Source organism: Pteropus medius, unplaced genomic scaffold (genome assembly GCF_902729225.1).
Source record: "Pteropus medius unplaced genomic scaffold, Ma_sr-lr_union100, whole genome shotgun sequence".
Lineage (NCBI taxonomy): Eukaryota > Metazoa > Chordata > Mammalia > Chiroptera > Pteropodidae > Pteropus > Pteropus medius.
In genome coordinates, this window is record NW_024344377.1 from 435,784 (window position 1) to 459,563 (window position 23,780).

The 23,780-nt window shown below is 53.7% G+C and overlaps 1 protein-coding gene across 8 annotated transcripts in view; it reads left to right on the forward strand.

The window, feature by feature from the left end:
- CHST15 (carbohydrate sulfotransferase 15) overlaps positions 1-23,780 on the forward strand; it is an 82,667-nt gene that overhangs the window by 53,223 nt on the left and 5,664 nt on the right. For all 8 annotated transcript variants that reach the window (XM_039870775.1, XM_039870770.1, XM_039870774.1 and 5 more), the window contains exons 4-6: positions 993-1,139; positions 4,125-4,281; positions 18,750-18,906. In XM_039870775.1, coding sequence (XP_039726709.1) covers positions 993-1,139; positions 4,125-4,281; positions 18,750-18,906 — 461 coding nt within the window. The remainder of the gene's footprint in view (positions 1-992; positions 1,140-4,124; positions 4,282-18,749; positions 18,907-23,780) is intronic.

The following is a 23,780-nucleotide window of genomic DNA, read 5'->3' on the forward strand; positions in this document are numbered from 1 at the left end:
GAGGTGTTTGTGCCTTGTTTTCTCCCACTTGCCCCGTCTGCCACACGGGGATAATTCCTGGCGACCTTGCTCACAGCACCCCCTTTCCATGGGGTTGGCCGTGGACATGGCCCGGCCCTTCTGCAGGATGGTTTCTGCTCCGCCCAGCTGAGCCACGGCCCTCAGGTCACTCACTGTTTCCGCTCCTTAACCTTTTTCCTCTGCCAGGAGACGTTTGGTCACTGGAGCTAAGGGATGACAAATGCCAAAGTCTGGGTGGGCCAGAGGGCGTTTTCCATGTAAAGGACCCAGGTTGCTTAGAAGGGATTCTTAAGTTTTTCTTAGTGGAACCCAAGTTTACACCAACGCTTAATGTGTTTCATGACAAACGTTTGACGTAATCCTTTTGCTGTCCTCCAGGAGTGGACAAGAGTATGTCTCCTGGGGTTTGGCAGTGGCAGCCGTGGGGACCAGGTTTCACGTTTGTACTTGTGCGCGGGGCACTCTCCCTACACATTGCCATTCCACTAATGAAAACCAGGTCCCCCCCACCCCCACCCTGGCGGGGAAGACGGCTGCTCGACCGGGTAGGCCACGAGACAGAGTCTCAGATAAAAACCTCCCTTCCCTTTTTGATGCAGTGTATGTGTCCTGGATGCAGCTGCCACGTGGCCACTTTAGGGTCTCACTTGGTGCTCAAGTCAACCAGCTTGGAGCTCTCTGGCTCTCCAAATAGATACATTTATAGTTCTCAAACAGCTGTGCCATCCTTTAGGCTGCCACTTTGTGCCTTGATGGTGGTGTGTCCTACTCCTTGAAGTGTGCGTGGATTAAACTAAGGCGGCCAGTTCGCAGATGCCTGCCTACCTGCTGCCCGCTCCTGCAGCTTACCAGGCTGAGCCTTGGCTGCTGCAGCTGGCCTTGGGCCTTCCCATCCTTCTCTGTCACTCCCCGCGAGGCCATCAGCCTGGCAGTGGCAGCTTTGTCCTCAGTAACTCCTGCTTCTTGTGTAGGAATTGTCCGCCTGAGAGATGGGCTGCGAGATCGCTACCCCGTGGAAGATTACCTGGACCTCTTTGACCTGGCCGCACACCAGATCCATCAAGGACTGCAGGCCAACTCTGCGAAGGAGCACAGCAAGATGAATAGAATCATTATCGGTATGGCTTCGTGGAGCTCCTGTGGGCCCCGCTCCTGCCCTGGGCCTGGCCCAGCTTTGCGGAACGTTTCCATGACACCTGCCCACATCTGTCGAGCATGCATTCCCCACCTGTCTGTCACTCTTACCCCTATGTGAAATGTTCACGTCACTTGCACAGTTTCTGTAAAGCAGAAATGTAGACTTTCTAGTTCGAGGAGACTCAAGGGCATCTGAAATGGCTTTTTTAAATGGTTGCCATTTCTTTGTCTTTATTTTAATTAAGCACACACACTTGGCTTCTTTACATGATAAACCGATCTAAGTGCGGATGGGAGATCATACATGCATTAACCTGGTAGTGTGGCTCTGGCAATCCCTGGCTGCTGGAACCCCACGAAGACGGAGGCAGACTTTCCTGAGACAGACACAGCTCCGGCGCATCCTCGGTGCCTTACTGCTGTTGAAAAGCCCAGCCTTTGTCACCCAAATGCTTTTAGACTTTCAAAATGAGGTGGTTTGATTAATAATCATTTTTTAATTCGTAAGAATGTTTTATTAAAAACATGTGTTTGTTGACTTATGCCTTCTGAAAGAGAAAAATCTAGTTGCATATTTTGCTTAAATTGGTTACCTGAGGCAGGTAACCATATGTATTTTTTGTTTTCCTAAATCTATTTTATTTTGATTCTCCAATTTCGGTGAATCTCTTAGCAACCAGGAGGAATTGTAATCAACCGTGTGAAAGGTACTTTCATGTCCAAAGTGACAGGCTTATGCGCCTAAGCTCTGATTGATGATTGATTGATTTAGCTCCAAACCAAGTCCTGGGAGCCAGATGAGATCACACCCCTTCCCTCCCCTGTGTGAATGGCTAATAGCTATTTTCTTACGGCCTTGGAGTCCAAACACCATAAACCACAAGTCTAATTACTATTTGACTATGATTCCCACCCCGTGTGCCTCTGGGAAAATTTCATGTTCTTTGGAAAGAGCTGAAAATATGCATCCTAGGGCCAGGAAGTAGAGACCAAGATAATAAATGATAAAGGAAAGCCTTAGTTGGGTTTCCTAATTTTATTTACTTCTAGATTTAAAAAGGAAGAGTAAAGAATAAATGTGTTGCTCTGATGTTTACTCGAAGCAGACTTTGTTGAGTTTTCTGTTAGCAGAGAGGCAGATGGAAAGCTGGCATGGAGCCCTGCCTGTGCCACCATCCAGCTCCGTGCTGCATGACAAGCCAGTCTTCATGGCCCTGAACTCAGTCTGCACATCTGTAAAATGTGTCGTTGGACCAGATGGGTTCTGGGCCCCTCCTACCCGGAAATGTAATTCGGACTGCTTCAGCTCCCTCCGGTTGGGTCCTGGGCAGAAGTATAAGCGTCTTCCTTCATCTCAGCCCACAGGTTGGACAGAGGGCCTTTCCTCTGGACTGATGGTCCAGGCTGATGGCTGGAGACATGAGGGACTCGAGCGGCTGAGTCCTCTGGGGCTGGAGCTCTGGGTATACTGAAAAGCCCCTGATGTCGGGGCCGCCGCGCTGCCCCGTCAGCGTGCTCCCAGGAGGGCTCTGCTGGTCTGTCGCATTGTTAGTCTTCTAGATCGTACGGTCCGAGAGGGAAGGGGATTGTCCGTGTTTTCCCCTGATTATCCCCAGGGCCGAGCCGGTGCTGGGCGCATGTTAATCGTCAAACCAATGCTTCCCGGAGGCCTGGATGAAGGATGAGAGGAGGATGGATGGATGGATGGACGGACGGACGGATGGACAGGGGGATAGACTGATGCTTCTGTGGTTGTAGAACCAGTTCATTTATGAAGTCTGACAGAATCTGTGCCAATGTCGTTTTAGAGACTTCCCTCGTCCTAATATTCTCCTATTCATTGTGAGTAGAATTTTCAAAGGACGCCTGATGGATTTGTCTTTTTTTGTATTCTATGGTATTCTCTTAAATAAAAAAGAAAGACCAGAACAGAGATGCTCACCTGGACGTGATTGCGAGTTCACAGAACAAATGGGGTCCCACCCACCCCCTGCACTGTGGTGACACTCTTATCACTGATCGAAGAGACTTAGTTTTTGGCTCAGACATTCCCTGAGTAAGTGACTTTGAGATATATCACAGAGTCTCCTGCAAAATATCAGGAAATTGACTATGTAATTGATTGATTTGCCTTTCTTTCAAAACTCTGAAGACTGTCCTAAAAAAAAAAAAAAGTTAGAGAATCGATTCAGTTTTCTGAGAAATGTGGAAATATCTGTGCCTTGGCCTCACCTCTGTCCTAGAATGTATGTTTTAATAGTTTGTCCTGCATTTGTGCAGACCACGATGAAACGGGGGCTAGCACCCACTTCCTGTTTTCTCAGGCAGGACTGAGTGAATGCAGCTGTGTGCAGGGCAGTGTGGCAGGCAGGCCTGGAGGACACAGAGCTTGAGACTGAGGTCCTGGGAGCTCTCCCGCAAAGCCTTCCTCTCATTTATGCCCTGGGACTCACCAGTGTGTGATTTCAAAGAAAGACTGATGCAGAATGCATCCAGTTTCCTCATGAGGATCAGCTTCCCCAAGCCCCTGCTTCATCCCTGATGCTTTCAGAAGGGAGTCATCTCATGCACCCTCAGTGAGCCTTTAAAATGCCACAGAACTGGGCGCTGTGAGCCGAGTTAGATATCGTGAAACGGGGAGGCCCGATGCTAGTGGAGGTGTTTTCGTGCATCCTGGGGAGAGGAGCTGGGAGGAAGAGGGAGGCTCGGCGTTGCATGGATCACCTTGATTTCCAGATGATCGAGGTCTTTGCGCGTGTGTGTGTGGTGCGGGGGGAGGGTGTCATGAGGCAGAGGGTGGACCTCAGCTTCCCCTTCCCGGAGGCCTGTCTGCCCGTGTGGTGAACCAGCTCGCACGCTCACGGCTGTTTACGAGAGAGGCATCGGAGCCAGGTTTGGCCCCAGCGCAGGCTGCTCTGCGGAGGCCCATCACCGCCCTGCTCATGCGCAGTGTCTTCCGTTTCCAGGGGAGGCCAGCGCCTCCACCATGTGGGACAACAACGCCTGGACCTTCTTCTACGACAACAGCACGGATGGCGAGCCGCCATTTCTGACCCAGGACTTCATCCACGCCTTTCAGCCAGACGCAAAACTGATCGTCATGCTCAGGGACCCCGTGGAGAGGTGAGCAGTTTAGATTTTTTGGGGGGGTGAAAAGAAAAGGCAGTTGTGAAGAACAGAGTCTTCCTCCTCATCACAAACAAGGTCGTGCCTCTCTTATTATTTATTTTTATTCTTATTTTTTAGATAAACACGTTTAACTTGCCATGTCACTGCTATTTCTTATGTAAATGTTATTCTTGGGGCAATCTTCAATGTGTCTAAACAGATTGTGGGTTGTTTAACTAGCCATTGTGACCCTGGTCTGTGGGTCTTCAGCCCCTGGCCGCTTTGACCTGGCGACTTGGGCTGCTCCTCGGGCCTCGTCAGGAAATGAGAAGCACTCCCGGAATCCTCCAGAATTCCTTGCCTCCTGACTTGATTGATGCCTTTATCTCGTGGGCTCTGAGCGAGCAGGCTTTCCTTGAGAGGCCAGAAGGAAGAAAAATGGTAGACAGCTGCTTCGTTGTAAAGAGCGGGGGTTGCCCAGTGTGGATGAGGCAAAGCTAGGACGATATGGAACAGCCAGTGTGGGGTGGCCAGGCCAGCGCTGGGTGACGCCCGTGTGGGTGGCAGAATCTCGAGGCTGCCAGGACCTTGCAGTTATCTAGTCTAACGTTGCCGCAACCGATTCCACATCAGAGGTAAGCGGGCTCCCGTCTGGTCGAGGACCCTTGGGTGGGAGTTCCCCACCCAGTGTGGCCAATCCAGCTCTGCGAGGGCATTCTTCCTGTTTTGAGACCGAGTCTGTCTTCGGGTGGGTCCACACTTGGGACCCATTTCTTCCCCATAGAGCGAACGCCAGAGATCACATCTGATCCTTCTGAAATGGGTGAGCCTGCCAGATGCTGCAGATGGCAGTCATGGCTCTGTGTCTTCCTTTCCTTTGGGCTAATTACCCTTCGTTACGGGTTGATTTGTGCCCCACCCCCAGATGCGTGGATGCCACCTTGTTTGGAAATGGGGTCTGTATAGATGGACTCAAGTTAAGATGAGGTCATATTGGATTAACGTGAGCCCTTATCCAGTGGCTGGTGTCCTTACGAGAAGAGGAAATTTCGATGCAGAGACCCAGACCCAGGAGAATACCACGTGGTAATGGGGGCAGAGGTTGGGGTGAGGCTGCCAGATGCCAAGGAATGCCTGGGATTGCTGGCCATGGCTGGCAGCCGGGATAGAGGCGTGGAACAGCTTCTCCCTCAGAGTCCCCACAGGGAAAGTTCCCAGAGGGGACCAACACCTGGATACCAGACTTCTAGCTTTCAGGACGGTGAGAGGATAAATTGCTCATGTTATAAGCCACCAGTTTGGTAATTCGTCACAGCAGGCCTGGAACACTGATAACTGCCCTAGTTCCTTCCTGGCCTGGCACACATTCCCGGCCCTGTGTGCTCACCAGTGATAGCAGTGAGACGTGTTCCTTGTGGAAATTTTAGAAAAGACATTGTTGGACTGTCTTTAAAAACGCCCGCGATCTCCCACCCAGGTAACCGTTATTCGTATGTTGGTCTCTCTTCTTCCAGACTGCTCGTCTAGGCAGATGAGTGTGGTACGTGTGTGAACACAGCCTTACACCTTGCTTCTTCCCCTTTGCATTGCTGCCTCCAGAAGAACATGCCTAAAAGCCCTGCCCCGGCCACTCCACCCTGAACTTGACCCTCTCGTGGAGTTCTCAGAGTGGCCCCCGCTGCTCTCAGTGTGTTCTGGTCAGAGGAGAGCTGGCCGGTCCCCTCTGTCTCCGCCCCGCGGCCCTCCCAGTGCCGTGCGGGGCACGTCTGTGGCCACGGGCAGCTTCCTTCTGCCTCTGTGACTCTCCAGCCTCAGGAATCCATTTCTCTGGCTCTGAGGCGGCCTTGACCTCACAGCAGCTCCCATATCCCACCTGCCAGTTCCCACACATTGGAGGTGGGAGTTCGGCCCTTCTGCCTGTGAAGCGGGCTGGTCCCCCTCGGTTGAGAATGGTTGACATGACCCATCGGGGCTCTCGAGGCATCATGATTACATAACTGTCAGCCTTGAAAGGAGAGGCCCGGTGACTAATGACCCCTTAAGGCCCACTGAGGTGTTTTTGCAGCTGCTCTGACGTCCGCCCCCACCCTGCCCCCAGCTGCAGTTCATGAGGTCGAAACATTCTCTAAGATTTGTGTTTCCTGCTCACCAAACGTCTTCCTGTCACATCTCCCTAGTTCCTCATTCCGAGGAAAGTAACACTGCGGGGGTCAGGGGTGGAGACCGTGGCCCTTTGTGGCTCCCTGGGCACAGAGAGGTGGGAACTGGTCCATGCTGGGACTTGGTTCGGTGTGTGCCTGCCCTGTCTTAGGCCTTGGGGAAGTGTGAGCTCACGGCTGGTCGGGGAGACGGGCATGGCCGTGGTTATTACGGTCTGCGGGTTATTACGGTCTGCGGATCCAGCAAGAGCAGAGGGAGGATGAGGTGGCTCAGGAGGGGGAAGCAGCTGCTGGGGAGGACGCCCTGGGACGAATGGTCTGGAGAAGAAGCTGAGGCCAAGCTGGGCTTTGAAGGACAAATAAGAGTTTGCCAGGTGAACGAGGGAAGGTGGCCGGGGAAGAAGCGTCTTGAGCAGCAAGACGGAGCGTGCGGAGGTGACGACCACGTGAGCTTCCCTGAGCGTGTCCCTCTCTTCCCTTCGTTCCGATCACGCCCCCGAGGCCATGCGGGCCGTAAAGGTGCGCCTTCGAGCAGGGAGGGGAGTCACGCTGGCCAGGTTCGGGCAGCGGAGTCGGCAGCGGGATCTGCCCCGCTCGCCTCTCGGACCCCAGCCAGAAGTCTGCCTTCCTTACCACGGCTCACGGGCCGCGAGCCGGCCATCCCGAGTAGTCACCCCCGTTTCTTTTCTTTGTAAGAATGAATACTCTGCTTACACTTTAGTTTATGACCACAAGCGCAGGCTTTTTGCCTTCCTGGCCCTTGACTCGACAGAAATCGTTCGTCCATTGAAGTGTTTACTGCCCCTGGCCACGTGCCGGCCTTGTGCTTGCTGCTGAGCGCACGCACACCTGTGAACGAGGGGGGCATCACGTGCCCGCCGTCCAGGAGCCGGCGCATGTTCACAGAAGCTGGGCGTTGACCCTCTCGCGATGGAGGGCAAGGGCAGGCTGCGCGGTGGTGGCCTGCCTCCGGGAGCCAGCCCAGCGTGGGTGCGCCTGTTGGGTCCACCTTCTGCAGCCATGGGACAAGCCCCCCGAAGCGCAGCAGCTTCAGACAGCACACTCACTGCCGGATGCTTTCCGAGCGGCAGAACCCGGCCCAGCTTCACTGCACTGCAGCGTGTCTCCCTGCCTGCTGTCGCGCCGTCACCGGACCCTTCACCGGACCCTTCCCTCATCAGCCTTCAGATGAGAAGGCTTGACCGGGGAAGGGTCCGCTCCATGTGGTTGTTGGCAGAGTTCAGTTCCTCAGGGGCTGTTGGAAGCAGGGCCTTCGTCCTCAGTCGGCGCTGGCTGGAGGCTGCCGCCATGCCTTGCCACTGGCTTGCCACTCGCCAGCAAAGGAAGGAGTCTGCTGCCAAGGTGGAAGTCTCTGTCTTTTGAAATCTGATCGCAAGAGTGACAGGTCTCGCCTTTGCCATGCCCTGTGGGTGAGCAGCAAGTCAGGGGTCCAGGCCACACTTAAGAGGAGGACATTACTGGGTGTGGCTACCAAGAAGCGGGGGTCCCGGGACCACCGTAGACGTCACCCACCAAACCTGTTCTCCGTTCCACTTTCTGGCCCCCCAGGCACTGGGGCCCGGCAGCCAGGAGAGGACTAATGGCCACCGTGGCGTCGTGCGTCATGGCAGGGCCTCCCGTGTGCGGTGGAGCGCGTGTCACGTGCTCGGTCTCTGCGGGCGTGTGCGGCGAGCGCGTGTCACGTGCTCGGTCTCTGCGGGCGTGTGTGGTGGAGCGCGTGTCACATGCGTGGTCCCCGTGTGGGTTGCTGATCGCAGCAGCTGTCCCATCGCTTTTTAAACATTTATAAAAATATGTGACAATAGGAATTTCCTCCTTTTAGAACCCGTGACTCATGGCCTATCTGAAGTGTCTGGCTCGTTTCCCACCCCAGCCAGAAAGGAGGATAGATATCGGGGTGGTTAGGTCACTCTTGAAGAAACAAACACTCAGACCCCAAGTTTCCATAGTCTCATTGGGTCCCAGGCCATTAGCTGCGTCCGTCATTCTGTGACCTTGTACTCTGTAAGTGGGAGGTTCTCTGGGTTGCTAGCTGCCCGTGGGATTGGGCCAAATTATTCATTTCCTTCTACAAATTGGCTTGGAGATAAGGGGGGAACTTTTATTTTTAGTTTTAGATTTACATTTAGCTTTTATTCTATAATTGATCAAAGGTAGGGGTTTTGAAAATGTTGGAATTATAAGCAAAATCAAATCAGTCGCTTTTACGTTTGCAGAGAAGGACGTAGATGGTAAGTACATGTATTTTTTGGAGGTGAAGAAAGGATTCGTGGCAAGTGGATGGATGGTTCTCATGGCCTGGGCCGTTCAAGAATTCTTGTTGCAAGTTTCTCTGTGTAAGGAATAACAGTAATTTAAAACTCAATTGAAGCATTCATTGGCTACATTGTCCCAGTTAATTAAAATGAAGCCACCAGTACAAGCAGATTTTTTTCATTTGATTCAGTTCTCAAGTGGAAAAGATTGTTCTTTTCAGTGCACCTCACGTGAGCCTGCTGCCTCTTCATTTGTGAGATGGTTGATAGAGGAGTTTGCCTCTTAATTCAGAGGCAGTTACAGCCTTTTTGAAATGGGAAAGATGGCTGGAAGGTGCTGACCCCTCTGGCGTAGTTCATTTAAGGGACATCTAGAGAGTTGTCAGGCTCCATCTGTTAAGGATTTTACCGTCTCTGTATTTTGGGTTAAATTCTGCGTGTAGTCTTAATGCAATGCCCAGAAACGGCCACCACGGGAACTTTGCTTTTCACATTTTAGGATGATAGGTCAAAAGGGAAGGACAGCTCAGCTCAGTTAAGAGTATGAACTTGATTTCGGCCCAAGCGCCTGGGAACCTGGGGCGTTGTTTCCTTCATCTGCTTATGTAAACTGATACTTAACAACCACTGGACTGGTTATATAATTAATCAATTTATGAAGATAAACTAGGGACGGAAGGAAGGAGGGAGGCCCTTAGTCAAAGACGTTCGTTCACACGCTGTCAGTCGTTTGGAGGGAGGGTGGCCGCAGCGCTGAACCTTGGTGCAGGAATCCTGGGTTCATGGCTTCTACTGCATCTGCAGAGGGGGTGGCGGGGTGATGAGCAGCCAGCGAACCAAGATCATGGCAACAGAGACACAGCCCCAGGGGAGCCGATGGTCTGGAACCTGCCACGCCCTGGCTGTGTGACCTCGGACAAGTTATGTAACCTCTCTGTGCCTCATTTCCTCATCGGTGAAATGGGGAGAAATGGTTCCTACCTCTCAGGTTGTGAGAATTAAATGACTTAATAGAGGTAACATATTTCAATGGTGCAGGAAAAGTGGAAAGAATGATTAGCTATTACTATTCGGTCCTTGTCGTCGCAAATAATAATAAGCAAATCGAGCACGTACCAGCTCTCTCAGGAGACACTGGTTGAGCACCTGCGATGTGCCAGATGCAGTGCCTGCATCGGAGAGAAGAATCCTTTCTGTCTGCCCTGGAGCCTGTCGGGTCAAGGAGGTGGGGATGGCCCTCAGCGATGCGACCTAGCATGAACCTGGCTCTGTGCCAAGCCCTCGCCAGGAATTGCCTCTTTTAAGGTTTGCGAGCAGTCGAGAGCACTGTAGTGATGTGCTCACAGGTGAGGTGTGTGGGCTCAGTGGGGGTAAAGGCACCTATGCACAGTCGCATGGTAGGTAAGCGGCCAGGCTGAGGTTTGATCCCATGTCAGTCTGACTGAGGAGCCATGCTTTTCACCCCTGTCGTAGGCTGGGTCCCAGGAGGCAGACTCTGAGACACCGATTTCTGTGCAGAAGGATGATAAAAACTGCATGTGAAACAACTCTTTGAAACGTGGTGGGGCGTGACGGGGCAGGACAGGCAGAGGGAGGGGTGGGGCCGGATCTGACCCCACCGGGGGCTCTGGGGCTGAGATGGCCTTCAAAGTTGTCCCCAGCGAGACATCTTCCACCCACCAGCCATCAGCTAAGTTCTGCCCTGGGGAGGCTTAACTTTGGTGTGTGGCTGGCCTTTCCAGGGGAGCAGTTTCTGAGAGGGATTGGACTGTGAGCCATCAACGGGATGACTCTCCACTCTTGCAAAGCTCTGTAAGTAGTAAGGCCCCCAGTCTTTGTGGGTTCTTAAGCCCGGACTCAGCTTATTCACTTATCTCCCCATCAGAGAGAGCAAGATGCCCGCCCCAGGGGAATAACCGGCATGCTTTGCAGGGAGCCGAGCTGGACTGATGCTTTTGAATCACTGTGGACTCCGACTTCAGCATCTCTCTTGCTACTCAGCCAGCACTAAAGCCCTCCAAACACCCCAACTTCTCCAGGTCTCCGGAAGCACCGATTTGGTGCCGTAGACGGGTTCTCAGGCAGAAGAGGAGAGCTGGCATTCCCTGTAACAGATGCGCAAGCATTAAAAAGCGCGGATGGATTAATTATTAACATCATCCATCTCAAAGGGAAATTAGGAGAGCTCCCAGGTGGGCAGGAGGCGGAGTGGGGAGAGCCGGTCAGAGTCGTGACAACAGCCACAGATCGTTTCGCACCCCGCCTCCAGCTCTCACCTTTTCCCTTCAGTACTTTGGAGGATTAAGAATTATAAGCAGCCTTCTCGAAGAAGACTGTAGCTGAGTGTCTCTAAGCTGCCTATTAGTTTTCTGGTGAATTCAGGCATTTTGCTTCTCAGAAGCTGCTTGTCTGGGCGTTACTGACTCACCTTTATGTGGGTCCTGTGAGTGGGGCGAGGTCACTTTTATGGGGCTGAACTGTGAGCCACCCAAAGGCCAGGGGTTTGGCCTCAGTCCTTGTCGCGGGGGGAGAGCCGGCTGTGGCCAGGCCTGACAGCTCGGCCCGCGAGGCGTTCTCTGAAGGCCAGTCAGCGTGACGGCTGGCGAGGGCCCGCGTCTCATTGGTGGGGGCGCGGCCATCATGCTGAAAATTCCTGTGTTTAACACCGTTTGTGTTTTTGGGAAGTGTTTACAAAGTCCTTGGCAGTCTTGAGTATTCCCACAGGACCGTTTGCAAAGGGCGGCTCTGTGTAGCGGGGACGCGGGGAGAAGGGCCCGTTATTTCTCCGTTGGCGGACATTCAGAGGTGACGTGTGAGAGGCCGGGGTCGGGAAGGCCCTTGGTGTTGATTCTGGGCCACCAGGTGGAGTTCAGGGACCTCTCCAACCACGAGTTCTGGGGAGCGGGTGGCAGCACATATCCTGTGTGGGCCAGCCCTGGGGTGCAGTGGCCTATGCTCTGCAGTGCGGTTCCGCACGCCGGGACCTCGGCCTGGCTATGCCGCGGCCTCAGCCGAGGGTAGGGTCCGATCCTCTGTGCGCCTGCCCTTTCTCACCGGTGGACACCTGATGCCCAGATCGCTGGATCCTGTGAAAGTGCTTTGTCGGCCACACCGGGCGCCTAGACAAAAGGGGCATTTGGTATCGCCCCTGAGAGGTCTGACCTTCCATTCCACGAACATTTGCCAAAGACTGGGGATTGGATGCTCAGGAAGAAGCCAAGGTGGACCCAGAACCCCACTCGAAGTCAAGGGAAGAAAGACCACCCAAATGGCCCCAGTGAACCAGGAGCTTTGCATCCATGTGTCTATTTTTAAGCCCAAACCTGGGTGTACTTATCCGTCAGAAAATGAACTTCATCAGTGTCACCCACATATACAGCCGAAGGTGACTCTAAACATCCCCTCCAAATGAGCTTGCTTGGTCACTTTTGCTTCATTGTCCCTTGTGATGAGATATTCACGGTTTGGGAATCGGTGGGACAAAAAGGCCTCCTTCCCAGCATCGTTAAATAGACTTTTTTCCTTGTAGGAAATATATATATATAATCATTATTGATGGGATTTTTATCAGAGCTTGGGAAGTTATTGATCAGTGATTTGAATCTGGATGCCTGCAAATGGAGAATGATGAGGGGCTGCTCTGGCTTTCATTTTGGTAACCTCCGTGTCTTTGGGGAGCGGGGGCGTGAGGTGGAAGACGTGAGTGTGCCCTCCTCTTGGGGGCTTCTGGTTGAGGAGCTGGCACTGTTCACATGTGTGTCCTTGAGGAGCTGGCCGGCGGTGCTGGAGAAGCACAGGGAGGTCGGGACCAGCGTGGCCCAGGGTGAGCCAGCCCAGGAGTCAGCATCCACCGGGCCTTTCCCCAGAGCATGGTGCTGAGACGTGCACTGTGGGGACCAGCGACTGGATGAGTGGGTGCAGCTCAAGGCCGCCGAGAGCCCGCGCTCGTCTGACTTGAACTTGCCACTGCAACTTGAACTTCCTGTGCCTTTTCACTTTACGATCCGAGTGACTTCCGATACGAGCCCCTCTGGGAACTGCCACTTTTGGGGGCTGCAGAAATGCTCTTGGACTGGAGGGTGGTGGTGGTGGCACAATTCGGTGCATGTACGTACTAAACGCTACTGAATTGTTCACGTTGAAAAGGGCAAATTTTATGGTATGCAGATTATATCTTAATTTAAAAATAGCATGAACAAAAATATTATAAAAGGAGGAGAAACCAGCACAGGGAGAGGACTCACCAAACTAGTGATATTTGAGCTCGAACTTGCAGGGTCTCCACGGGGAGCGAAGGCCAGTTAATAAGCATATCATCATTTAAGAACGAAAACTGTTGAAATCAAGTGAGTGATTGCGATTGCCAATGAATATTAATTAGCTTATCCAAGTGATAAAGGGCCATGCGGTGAGTCCTGAAATTACGATGGAGACCTGAACACCTACTTCCTGTTGCTCTAATTGTCTAGATCCCGATGGGATGTTCCATACGATATCTGCTTTACCTGCCGGTGGCACTGAAGTCCCTCGGGTTCATGCTGAATATTTGTTTGCTGTTCTATCACACGTTGTAATGGCTTTTCAGTCTCCTGTACCTTACTAAGTAGTCCTGTAACAGAATTGACTTTTCCAGATCACTCTGCACCTAAAAGAAAAAAAACATCGAAACAAACGAAAACCATAAACCACTGGCTCAGACGGCCAGCGCCTCACTCTAGCCAGCTGTCGATTTGGCTCTGTCCGTAAACTATGAGGCCATGGGCCACGTCCCGTTGGGTCAGGTGGTTTGGGGTCAGGCGGACCTGGGTGTGTTTGGGGCACAGCCCCCAAACCTGGGCCACGTGACCTCAGAATTTTCTTAATCCCTCTAAGTGTCAGATTTCTTGTCACAAGCGATCGATGGCCGTCGGAGTATCGCATGGGCTGGTGGTGAATGTGGGGGGAACACACTTGGCAGCACCTAGCACATGGCCCGGGAAGGGACAGCCCTCGGTAACCTCAGGCGGCTGTGTCAGGGGTGGACGCCGAGAGGATTCTGGGAGCCGAGCCCAGATGTCACTCGCGCGAGCCGGGCCTGGCGGAGGCCCCCAGCGCCGCGCTGCCCGTTTTCATGGTGATCTGTACGCCCGCCTCTGTTCCAGTGCCATTGGACAAATTCAGCAGTGGCCTTGGGGTAACCGTCAGGGTTTTACGTCAAGCTCGCAGCCACTCCTTTGTCTCTGTGGAGAGAGACATGGTTCCTTCCAGAGGTACCAATTTAAGGAGCCCCTGCCCCCCAACACACACATCCAACCCCACTGTCCCTCCAGCAGGGCCGGGAGCCTGGGGCCCTGCAGCGCACAGGAAAGGACCTGAGGGACACCCTGTGGGCACGGGCCTGCCGTCACGGGGCCGGCCCCGGCAACTTCTAAAATAAACGGGCACAGACGGCCCCGGTGCATTTGGGCTTATATTTGGAATTGCTGTTGGAAACGGTCCTGGCCAAATGTAACACCCATCTGGGATGGTTTAAGAGTAAGAAAATGAGGTGGTTCTGCAGGAAGGGGCTTGGCAGCCCCCAAACTTGAGGCCAGTCAGCTGGCCTTCACTCTGCCTGGGGCCCCTCCCCCTCTCCAGCCTCGGCGGCTCCTGCCGCTGGGGCCACTCACTTCTGGCCAGCTGGAGGCATGTTTCCTTGACTCAAACCGGTTTTCTTCCCGAACCTTCTATTCTCTGGTCAGCCCTTCAGGAGTATGGGACAGATCTCCTCCCAGCTCTGGACAGCCTTTTAGCCTTTGAAACTGGCATCCTTCCTGCTGAGTCCTGCTCCTCCGGCTGGAGCAGCTCCTTCCTCCTCACTGTTTGGCTCCCAACACAGAAGGCACATGTCCTTTGGGGTCTTGACCTGCCACGGTGGAGCAGAGCAACACCCTCCCACATCCTCAGTGCCTTACCTCTATTAATGCATCCTGAGGTTGCTTCGGTGTCCCTGCGGTTCTATGGTGATTAATTATGAGTTTATGCCAACTAAGCCCCTTGTATATTTTCCTCGTTGGCCTCTTTCTCCTACTTCTTCATTGTTTGCTTGATTTAAACACTAAAACATGGATGTTCGGCTTCATCTCTTTACATTTCAACCTGTTACGTAAGTGTGACTGCTCCAGCTTTTTGAGGTCCATTGGATACTTATTCTCGATACATTTGCTGTCCTCAATATTTTCTGAATGGTTTTGACCCATCCAGTGGCTTTCACGCATCCAGGTCATTTACCTGCCCCTTTTCCCCGGGAGGGTGGTTGTGGAGACCCCCTGGCAGTGTTTACTGCAGACATTCTTACGAAGCATCAGCCTGACTTTCGAGGGGGACCCGAAAGCAGGAGCCCACGTTTTGCTTCTGGCCGCCTTGTTTCTGCGAGGGAAAGCTGGCCACGTGGCCACCGTCCTCTCGCACAGTCAGGTGACTCTCCCAGGGCCTGACGGCGGGAGAGAGGTACTCGAGAACCGTCAGTCTTCCTGGAAACTGGGGTTTAGAATCCGTGTGAGTTTCCCGTGGCTGCCACAACACGTCACCACCAATTTGGTGGCTTGAAACACCAGAAATGTATTCTCCCCCGGTTCTGGAGACCGGAAGTCCCAAACCGAGGTGTCACCAGGGTCAGTCCCTCTGGCGGCTCTGAGGGAGAATCTGTCCCATGCCTCTCCCCCGGCTTCTGGTGGCTTCCAGCAGTCCCAGGTGTCCGTTCCTGTGCAGACGCGTGGCTCGCATCTCCGCCTCTGCCTTCACGTGGCCGTCTCCCCGCGTCCGTGTCCTTTCCTCTTCACACGAGGACACCAGTCGCTGGATTTAGGACCCATTCCAAATCTTATTTCCAAATAGATGCCATTCATAGGATGGGGTTGGGACATGGACGTGTCTTTTGGGGAATCTACAGAATGCAAATAGGAGGGTGGCCATTGTTATGGCGCAAAAAGTTCCAACTCAGATTTTTGCCGATAAAGTGTGGCACGAAGGACTTGTCCTTACAGACAGGCATCCCAGCCTGCATGTGGCTCTAGGGAATCCTGAGGCCCACCGCCCATCCCGTGGGCAGATCCAGAGCCCCGGGGAGACCTGAGGGGCCGGGGACGTCATGCCTCGTTCTGGCCTGGTTCTCAAAGGCTGAAAACCTGACCCACAGGTGGTGGGGTCCTGAGTTTGTTTTGTGTCACCCCACACAGACGGAAGTCGGTGTCTCAGCTGAGCGGGGCTGGGCTTCCCTGGTTGGAACACTGGACACGTCCTGCTGTCCCTGAATTCCCTCCATGGTCTCTAAAGAATTATGTGGAATCAGCAGATTCTTCACAAAGTTACTTTATATTTAAAACTGAGGCAGCTTTAGGGCTCTTGTTTTATTTATGAGCCAAATGTCTACGAGAAACGTTATTACCACAAAATAAACTCTCAGTATGGAAAGCTTAAGTTTTTGGGTTTTTAGGTGGTAATTTATGAGCCAGAATTCCAGTTCCGCCAAGGAGTTTGGGGAGTTCCGTGGGAGTCCTTGGTAAGAACTCTGGACTTGGAATTCTAATTAAGCGCAGATTGTGATGATTGTTTCAAAGGCATCTAGTAATTTCCACAGGCATGATTTCTTGGGCTGAGCCGTATCGATTGGGCTGATAGGAAGTGTATGAGCCGGGCGGGACACCCCGTCAGACCCACTGCACGGAGCCCCCTCGGCACATACAGCGAGCTGCGCTTGGCGGTCTGTGCACCTCTCGATTTGACATCCATCCATCCACCAGCCTTTTAGGTTATACTAGCTGTGGTTGACCCTGCGGTGGTGGGTGCCATGTTTCAGTCCTGACGGATATCCTGTTTTCTAAGAGGGAAAACGGCACGGCTCACGTGGGGGACACTGGTAGTAGGCAGATGTAGTGTGTCATCCTGGGTAGCGTACTCGGCGAGCACGGACGTTGGGGAGAATCTGCTCACCAGTCACCGAGCAACCTGTGGGCAGATCGTAAACATCTCAGGACTTCCCAGAAGTGTCCTCTGTGGATGTTGGCAGTGGACACATTCTAAAGGGCCACGTCGAGGGCACTGTGCCAGCACTGGAGGTGAAGGAGATCTGGTCCCTAGAAGCGATGCTCGCGTCAGTAATAAGCCTTCGTCCCCCACTGTGACCGGCACCGGCGGTGAGGGGTGCCGCAGAGCGAGCGTGTGCAGCGGACTCGTGCGACAAGGGCACTGCGCTTTCCGCCGGCGCGTGTGCGGCCCAGCGCTGGGGACCGGCGAGGTGCTGGGCGCAGTTGGCAGGGCAGGGGTAACGTCCCCAGGCGCATGGGTACACACGGCGATAAGACGGGCTGAATGGCCTTCAGGGGAAAGAGATGTTGAGGAAACAGAAAATGTTGGAGGAGAGCGAACCGTGATGCCGTGGAGCCAGGGCGCCGGTCCCCGCAGCTCCGATCCTTCAGCAGCTGTGGCTCGTGCGGGCGAAGGGCGTCGGACACAGCAGCGGGCTCACTTGGAGGTGTGTGTGTTGAAAAGGCAAAAAAAAGAAACGAAGTGGAGATTTTTGAAAACCGAAAACGGGGTAGAGACCGTCTCTGTAAGCAGAATCAGAGAAAAAGGCCGAGGAAGCTCACCACTGGGAACTTCTATTAAAGAAGAAAATTGCTGGGTGACAACGGAACAGATCGTGTTGTATCAGGCTGCAGGATACTGTCTTGTCTACTTTTATGGATGCTCAAAATTCCCCCAGATTAAACGATTCAAAAAATGCCATGATAATAGTATATTATCTGATCCCATCTGATATAATCTGACACATCTATTTTTAAAAAATATAAAATATGCAGATATATGCTTGAGTATGCACCAAGAATTTCTGGAAGGATATATAAGAAACGGATGATAATGGTGACCTCTGGGGAGTGGGACTGTGAGTTAGGACCGCTGGAGAAGTCGAGCAAGGGTCCCTAAGTGAAGGGTTTGCTTATTACATTGTTATAACGTGTTTTGGTTTATTTTTAGTTTGTCTTATAAAACAAAAGAAATAGCCCATGGTTAAAAAAACTCTGCGTCATGTGGAAAGTCCAATAAAATATATTTGCAGAGGTCTTGAGCAAAGAAAGAAAGAAAAGAAAGAGAGAAAGAAACTATTCTGACAGCCGTTCGAGAACGGTCAGGCCGACTTGGTGGCATCGCGTGGGGACAGCTGTGATGGGGCTTTGCAGGGGCGGAGACTTGGGCGTGTCGGCCGATGGAAAATTACTAAGAGGAAACGTGAGGGGTGAGGGGGATCCTGGCTAAACCCACCCGACAGGCTTCTTGCTGCGGTTCGGTTGGGGTGACCAGACGTCTCCTGGGTGACTGCGGGGGACGAGCCCAGTCGGATACAGAGAGGGAGAATTCTGGCTACAATTGGGCAGAGCAAATTCGGACTCAGAGAAGAAGGGTCAGAGGGGCCTGGGTCAAGTTTGGTCAAGGAGAGACTGTCAGTTCCTGTTTGAAAGCACCGTTACATGCAGGCCTGCGGGTGTCCCCGGGCAGGTGTGCGGGGGTTTTTACATTGTGTTAAAGAATAGGTCTCTACCAATCTAAGGAGAGACATTTCGTAATGATTTTTGTAACGTTCGAGCGTCTGTGGAAGGGCCAGAAATTTCACGTGGAATCGTGATACCGTGAGAGCAGCAGGTGTTCTCGTGGCCTCCTGCGGCGGAGGGAGGACCGGGAAGGAGAGTAACATTTTCCTGGCCTCTCTGCTGTCGTAGGGTTTCGGGTGAGCGGTGTTTCAGAGTCACTGTTACCGTGAAAACGGCTGTGGCCCGAGTGGCTAGAAAGAACAAAGGAAGCGGGTGGTCGTCTGGGGCCAGCGTAGACACGTCCGAGTCCCGGAGAGCCTGTGCGCGGGGCTGGGGCATGCAGGGGAGCAGGGAAATGGCCCATCTGCAAGGGAACACAGAGCAACGGAGGAGTTTTCACGAACGAAACTAGATAAGGTCATTGCACGTTGATTTTCATCGTCGTCCAAACGGGGCGCCATTTATCCGCGGGCGGTAAAATTATCTGCTTATTTTATTCACAGGTTGTACTCAGACTATCTCTACTTTGCAAGTTCGAATAAATCTGCAGACGACTTCCATGAAAAAGTGGCAGAAGCTCTGCAGCTGTTTGAAAGTTGCATGCTTGACTATTCACTGCGTGCCTGCGTCTACAACAACAGCCTCAACAATGCCATGCCTGTGCGTACCCTGGCGCCGGCCCTCACGGAACGGGTGACATTGTAACGATTATGCAAGTGGGGTCATGGTGGGGGGTTTTAGTATATAAACACGGAGAGGCGTTTTAACGTGCAAATGCTTCTCCCCCGTGCCTGCCTTTGAGCAGTGGCTAATGCAAAAACAAATTTTCATGGATGTAGAAGCGTAAAAATTGATGGGCCCTTTCAGCCGGCGCCCGCTTTCTTCCCTGCTGACCCCCCAGTTACAGTGCCCTCCCCACCCTCCGCGGGAGGAGAGGGCGCATTTAGGAAGATTACTGCCTAGCGAGGCTCCGAGAACACACTGTGCCGTTGGGACTGGTGGCCGCCAGGACACCCAGCTCGCAAATTGTCTTCACATTCTCTCCGATGGTGGACTGTTTTGTTGGTTTTAAAAATTACCCACCGGTGACTTTCAATGCTTCTTTGACAGGGTCTCAGTGGAAACAATTTTCTTTCCTTTTTGCCTTCAGGAATATAGCGTATATTTCTTGTCTTTTTTTTTTTAAATGCAAAAGAAGCTGTTAATAGTGAATTTAGCATTCATGAATAGGGGATGGTTTTCCAACCCTATGTAGCACTCTGGGTTCTTCTAAGTGCTTTTTCAGCGGGTTTGGTGCCCTGGGTAAGCCTCCCACAGTGAGGCGAATGCTGTTACCTGCCCTGGGGGGTGGTGCACAAGCCTTGCTCTGCTGAGCATGCCACGTGGTAAGGCACAGACAGATCTGCTTGAGGTAGAGGCTTGGAATCCCCAGGGGTGGTGGGTTCAAGGTCCACAGGTTTTGCCCCCTCTCCTTTGCTCTGAAGGCATCTCATCCGGAGGGCAGGGCGCTAGCACAGGCAGGATCTACAGAGGCAGCAGGTGGGACTCCAGGCCATCCTGCTGGAGCTTGTAGTTGGGCAGGGAAGACGCAGCACGGGCACAGGTAAGCACAGAATCCGGTCGGTGGTGCCGGACAGAAGGAGCGGCCTTTGGAGCCAGACGGGGATGCGGGTTCAGTTCCCAGCTCAGGCATTTACTAACTGTGACTCTGGGCAGCTGTCTTAGCTTCTCTGAGACTCAGTGCTTCATCGTGAAATGGGGGTGACAATACTGCTTTACCAGGCCGTCGTGTTGGTTAAAAAGGGGTCGTTCACGTGTAGGGATGGTAAAGCCATCTTTTCCCTCGACCCGTCTTATGTTCCTTGGCTGCGGCCCTGTAAACTCGACCAGCAAAAAAACAGATCAACAAGAGGAAGACAAACCAGTTTACTAACTTGTGCATCGCAAGGCCCACGGGAGCACTCAGAGATGCATAACCCAGAGGGGTGGTTAGAGCTCGGACTGAGGCAGCATCTTAACAAGAGAACGATACATTTGTAGAGACGTGACAAGACAAAATAGAACAGACTTTGAGTTTCTAGGGCGGCAAATTGTGGGAAGGCAAACCTGTGGGGGGAGGGGACTCGGGAGGCCAGGGCTGGCGTTATCAAGGTTCGTTATGTCTCATCCTCTGGTGCCGCCTCAGACTGATAAGCGTCTGGAGTTGTCTCCAGTGACTGGCTTCTGTTCTTCCTGATAGAGAGGCGGCGGGAGACACCCTTACAAGTTTACGTCTTGCTTTTAGGCAAATAGCGGGAGGAGAGACGGCTTTTCTTGTATCTGTTTTTTTGTCAGTTGCTTTTAGCTCAGAATAATTCTTAGGCCAAAGCGGAATATTTTAGAGTGGCATTTCACTGTGTGCACAGCACTGGGTCACGGGTCACGGTGGTGGCGGGACAGTGCAGCCCCAGCCCTAGCGGGGAGAGTGGGGTGGAGGGCTCTGGCCCCCAGCAGAGGTCACTGAGAACAGGGCATCAGGGGACGTCCTAGGAGAGGTAACGTCTGTGCTGAGCCCTCAAAGACGAGTTGGGCAGAGACGTGGAGGTAGCGATGTGTCAGGTGGAGGGAGCAGCAGGTACAGAGGCTGAGAGCGTTCGCTACAGCCAGGGCATCGTGTGCGTGGCGTGGTTGCCTTGGCGATGGGGGTGGTGGGAGCGGGGCACGGGCTGCATCCTCCGGAACCTGGTGAGCCTCAGGAGTCTGGACTTCATCCTGGGGGAGCTGGGACCCCACAGGAGGATTTAAGTGGAGGATAGTGATGGCAGCTGTGCCTTTTAGAAGGAAGTCTGACATACAGGGTAGTTGAGTAGGGATGGGCCTGGGGAGGAGGCGGCCGCCCAGAGAGGCCAGGTGGGGCTGGGAGCTGTGCTCAGTGCTGGCAGAAGCACAACCCCACCTGGAGGTGCTGTGTCCAGTTCCTCCCCTCCTCCTGACCCCCACCGGTCCCCAGCCCAGGATGACCTGGAAGAGAGGAAGGCGGGAGGCAGGAATCTCTGTCACCGCGAATGGACGAGGACAGTGAGAGGTGAGGTGACGCGGCCGGCTCGGTGGTTCAGAGAAGGAGCTGGGACCATCCGCGGCTAGGTTGTCTGACAGACCCAGAAAGGGAGGGACGAGCGTGGGCTTCCCTTCGGAGGGTCCCCTAAGCTGGGCGGCTTTCGATGGGCAGGGCTGGGTGCAACTCTTGACCCGGGGTGCAGTTTATTTTAGTGGCTTTAAATTGTGTTTCTCCCCATGGACAAGTGAAGGTCTGACAAAAACGTGCCCCCTGCCCCCGCCCTGTGCCACCGGTCACTTTGCGCCACACAGAGTGCGCGAGGCCCTCCAGCACCCGCTCTCGTCACAGTCAGTGCCACAGGGACAGAGCAGGACGGGCGTGCATGTTGCCCGTCTTTAAACAAGCGTCCGGGAGGCAGGATGTCCACAGCCACTTACTCCCACAGCGAAGAGGGGGCGAGCCCTCCCCCGCGGCTTCCCGTTGGCACTCCCGCTGTGAGCCTGCGTCACGTGGAGATGGGGCGATAAGTTCACGGGCATCATCCTGAGTCTCCACTTTTGTATGTGCTGGAAGTTTTCCGGATCAGAAGTTTTTAAAACCTCTGTCTTTGAGGACAGGAAAGGGGTCTCGCCTTTTTCATGACCGACTTTGCCAGGCACCCCCTTTCAACGCATCAGTCTTGCCTGAAATCCACGACCATTTTATAGATGAGGACGCAGAGGCCCATGGAGGCCCCTGCCACCCAGAGCCACGAAGCTAGTGACAGGCAGGCTCAGGGTTCAGTCCCAGGTTCCATGGCCTGTGCGTCTCAGGACCTTTCCACCTTCTTCAGTGCCTCCTAAAGGCACAGGTTTGAATCTGCAGGAGGCCTGTGTTTTTTAATCCGATTTCATGGTTTGCTGTGGATGACAGGGCGGTCGCTTAGCAGGTGCCTCTGGTCAGTGATGCCCAGAGGCAGTGTCACTGGACAGGGCAGAGGTGGCTGTCACAGATCGAAGATCGCCTGCTGCCCTCGGTCCCTAGGGCTCCTGCACAGTGGGAAGAGCTAGGCAGTTGGCAGTCCTGCTCTTGGGGGTAAATCTTTGCTACTGGGATGCGAGAGTGTTGATCTCAGCCAGGGCGGTGTTCCTCAGACATTCGAGGACCCTGGCGCTCCCTGCTTAGACATTCACTGCCTTCCTGTGGCGCCGGCTGCAGGAGCTGGGCCCGCCTCCCACCGCCTCCCACCACCTCCGTCTCCATCACGCTGCGCTTCACCCTCCTCTTAGGTCCTCAGACCGGCCAACCTCTGGCCTCAGAGCAGAAGTTCGCAAAGCCGGTCCCCGGACCAGCAGCGTCATTGTCTCCCGGGAACTGTCAGGAGTGCAGACTCTCAGGCCTCGCCCCAGACCCCCAGGATCAGGGGCTCCGGGGTGGGGCCCCCGGTCTGTTCACAAGCCCTCCAGGGGAGTGCGCTGTGTGCGGAGGTCGGGGGCACCTGCTTTGAGAGCCTTCCCGCACCCCTTCTCGCTGGGCCGTGCTGTTCCTGGCCGTCTCGCCCTTCAGGTCTGGCTTTAATCTGACCTTCTGATCTCTCTCTCCACCCTCTCCGTTCGCCCACAGCGCGTTATCACGGCGGGTGGTTACAGGTACTGGTTTCTTTACCAGCTTAGCTCTGTCGCCCTCACTAGATAATAAGCTCCCTGGGGCCAGGGGCCATGCCTGTTACATAGCAACGCCTCTCCATCACCTAGCAGGGTACCAGCCAGCAGCATGCACTAGATTACTTATGGAGTGAGTGAGTGAGTGAACGGGAGAATGAAGGGGGAATTCGTGAGACTGGTAGAGAGGCCGTGTGGGGGGTCGTGGTGGACGAGCCCTGAGCACAGGGACCTGGGCTCTGGCGGCTGCTGCCAGCTGACCTTGGGCAGCCCCCGCTCCCCGACCAGCCCTGCCCAGGCAGGAAGACCCGGCCACAGGTCTCCACCAGCAGGGCTTTGTCCTTCTGGGCCCGGTGGAAGGTGTTCTCTCCATTATGGGCACAAACACGCTTTCAGAGAAATACGGGCCGCGGCTACCTTAAACAACCCCATCCTGCCGCAAATACCCAGCTCCTTTTCTTCTAGAAAGTTCTCGAGTACAAAGGCAATTTTCTCTGGAAGAGATAAAGCTGGTCAGGCTGGTCCTCCGTGGGAGGGGCCAGCCCGCAAGCCTGGCAGGGAGAGAGAATTGAAAAGCTCTTCAAGGCCGTGACAAGATGTTCTCGTAAGAGTTTGCCTGTCGGAGGTGACACTGTTTATTTCTGAGGCGGGCGCGCACTCATTCTCTCTAGAGGCTAGAGGTCTTTTTACGAGCGGCGTGTGAGGTGGTACACACCCTGGGGCCGGAGGCAGTGAATGGTTTGGAGACAGCTTATCCCTCTCATTGTTCTTCTTCCTCCACATCCTCCCACACAATTAGAAAAACAATGAAATGGAACAAGCATAGAGAGAGAGGAAAACAGTCAGTATCTGCATGT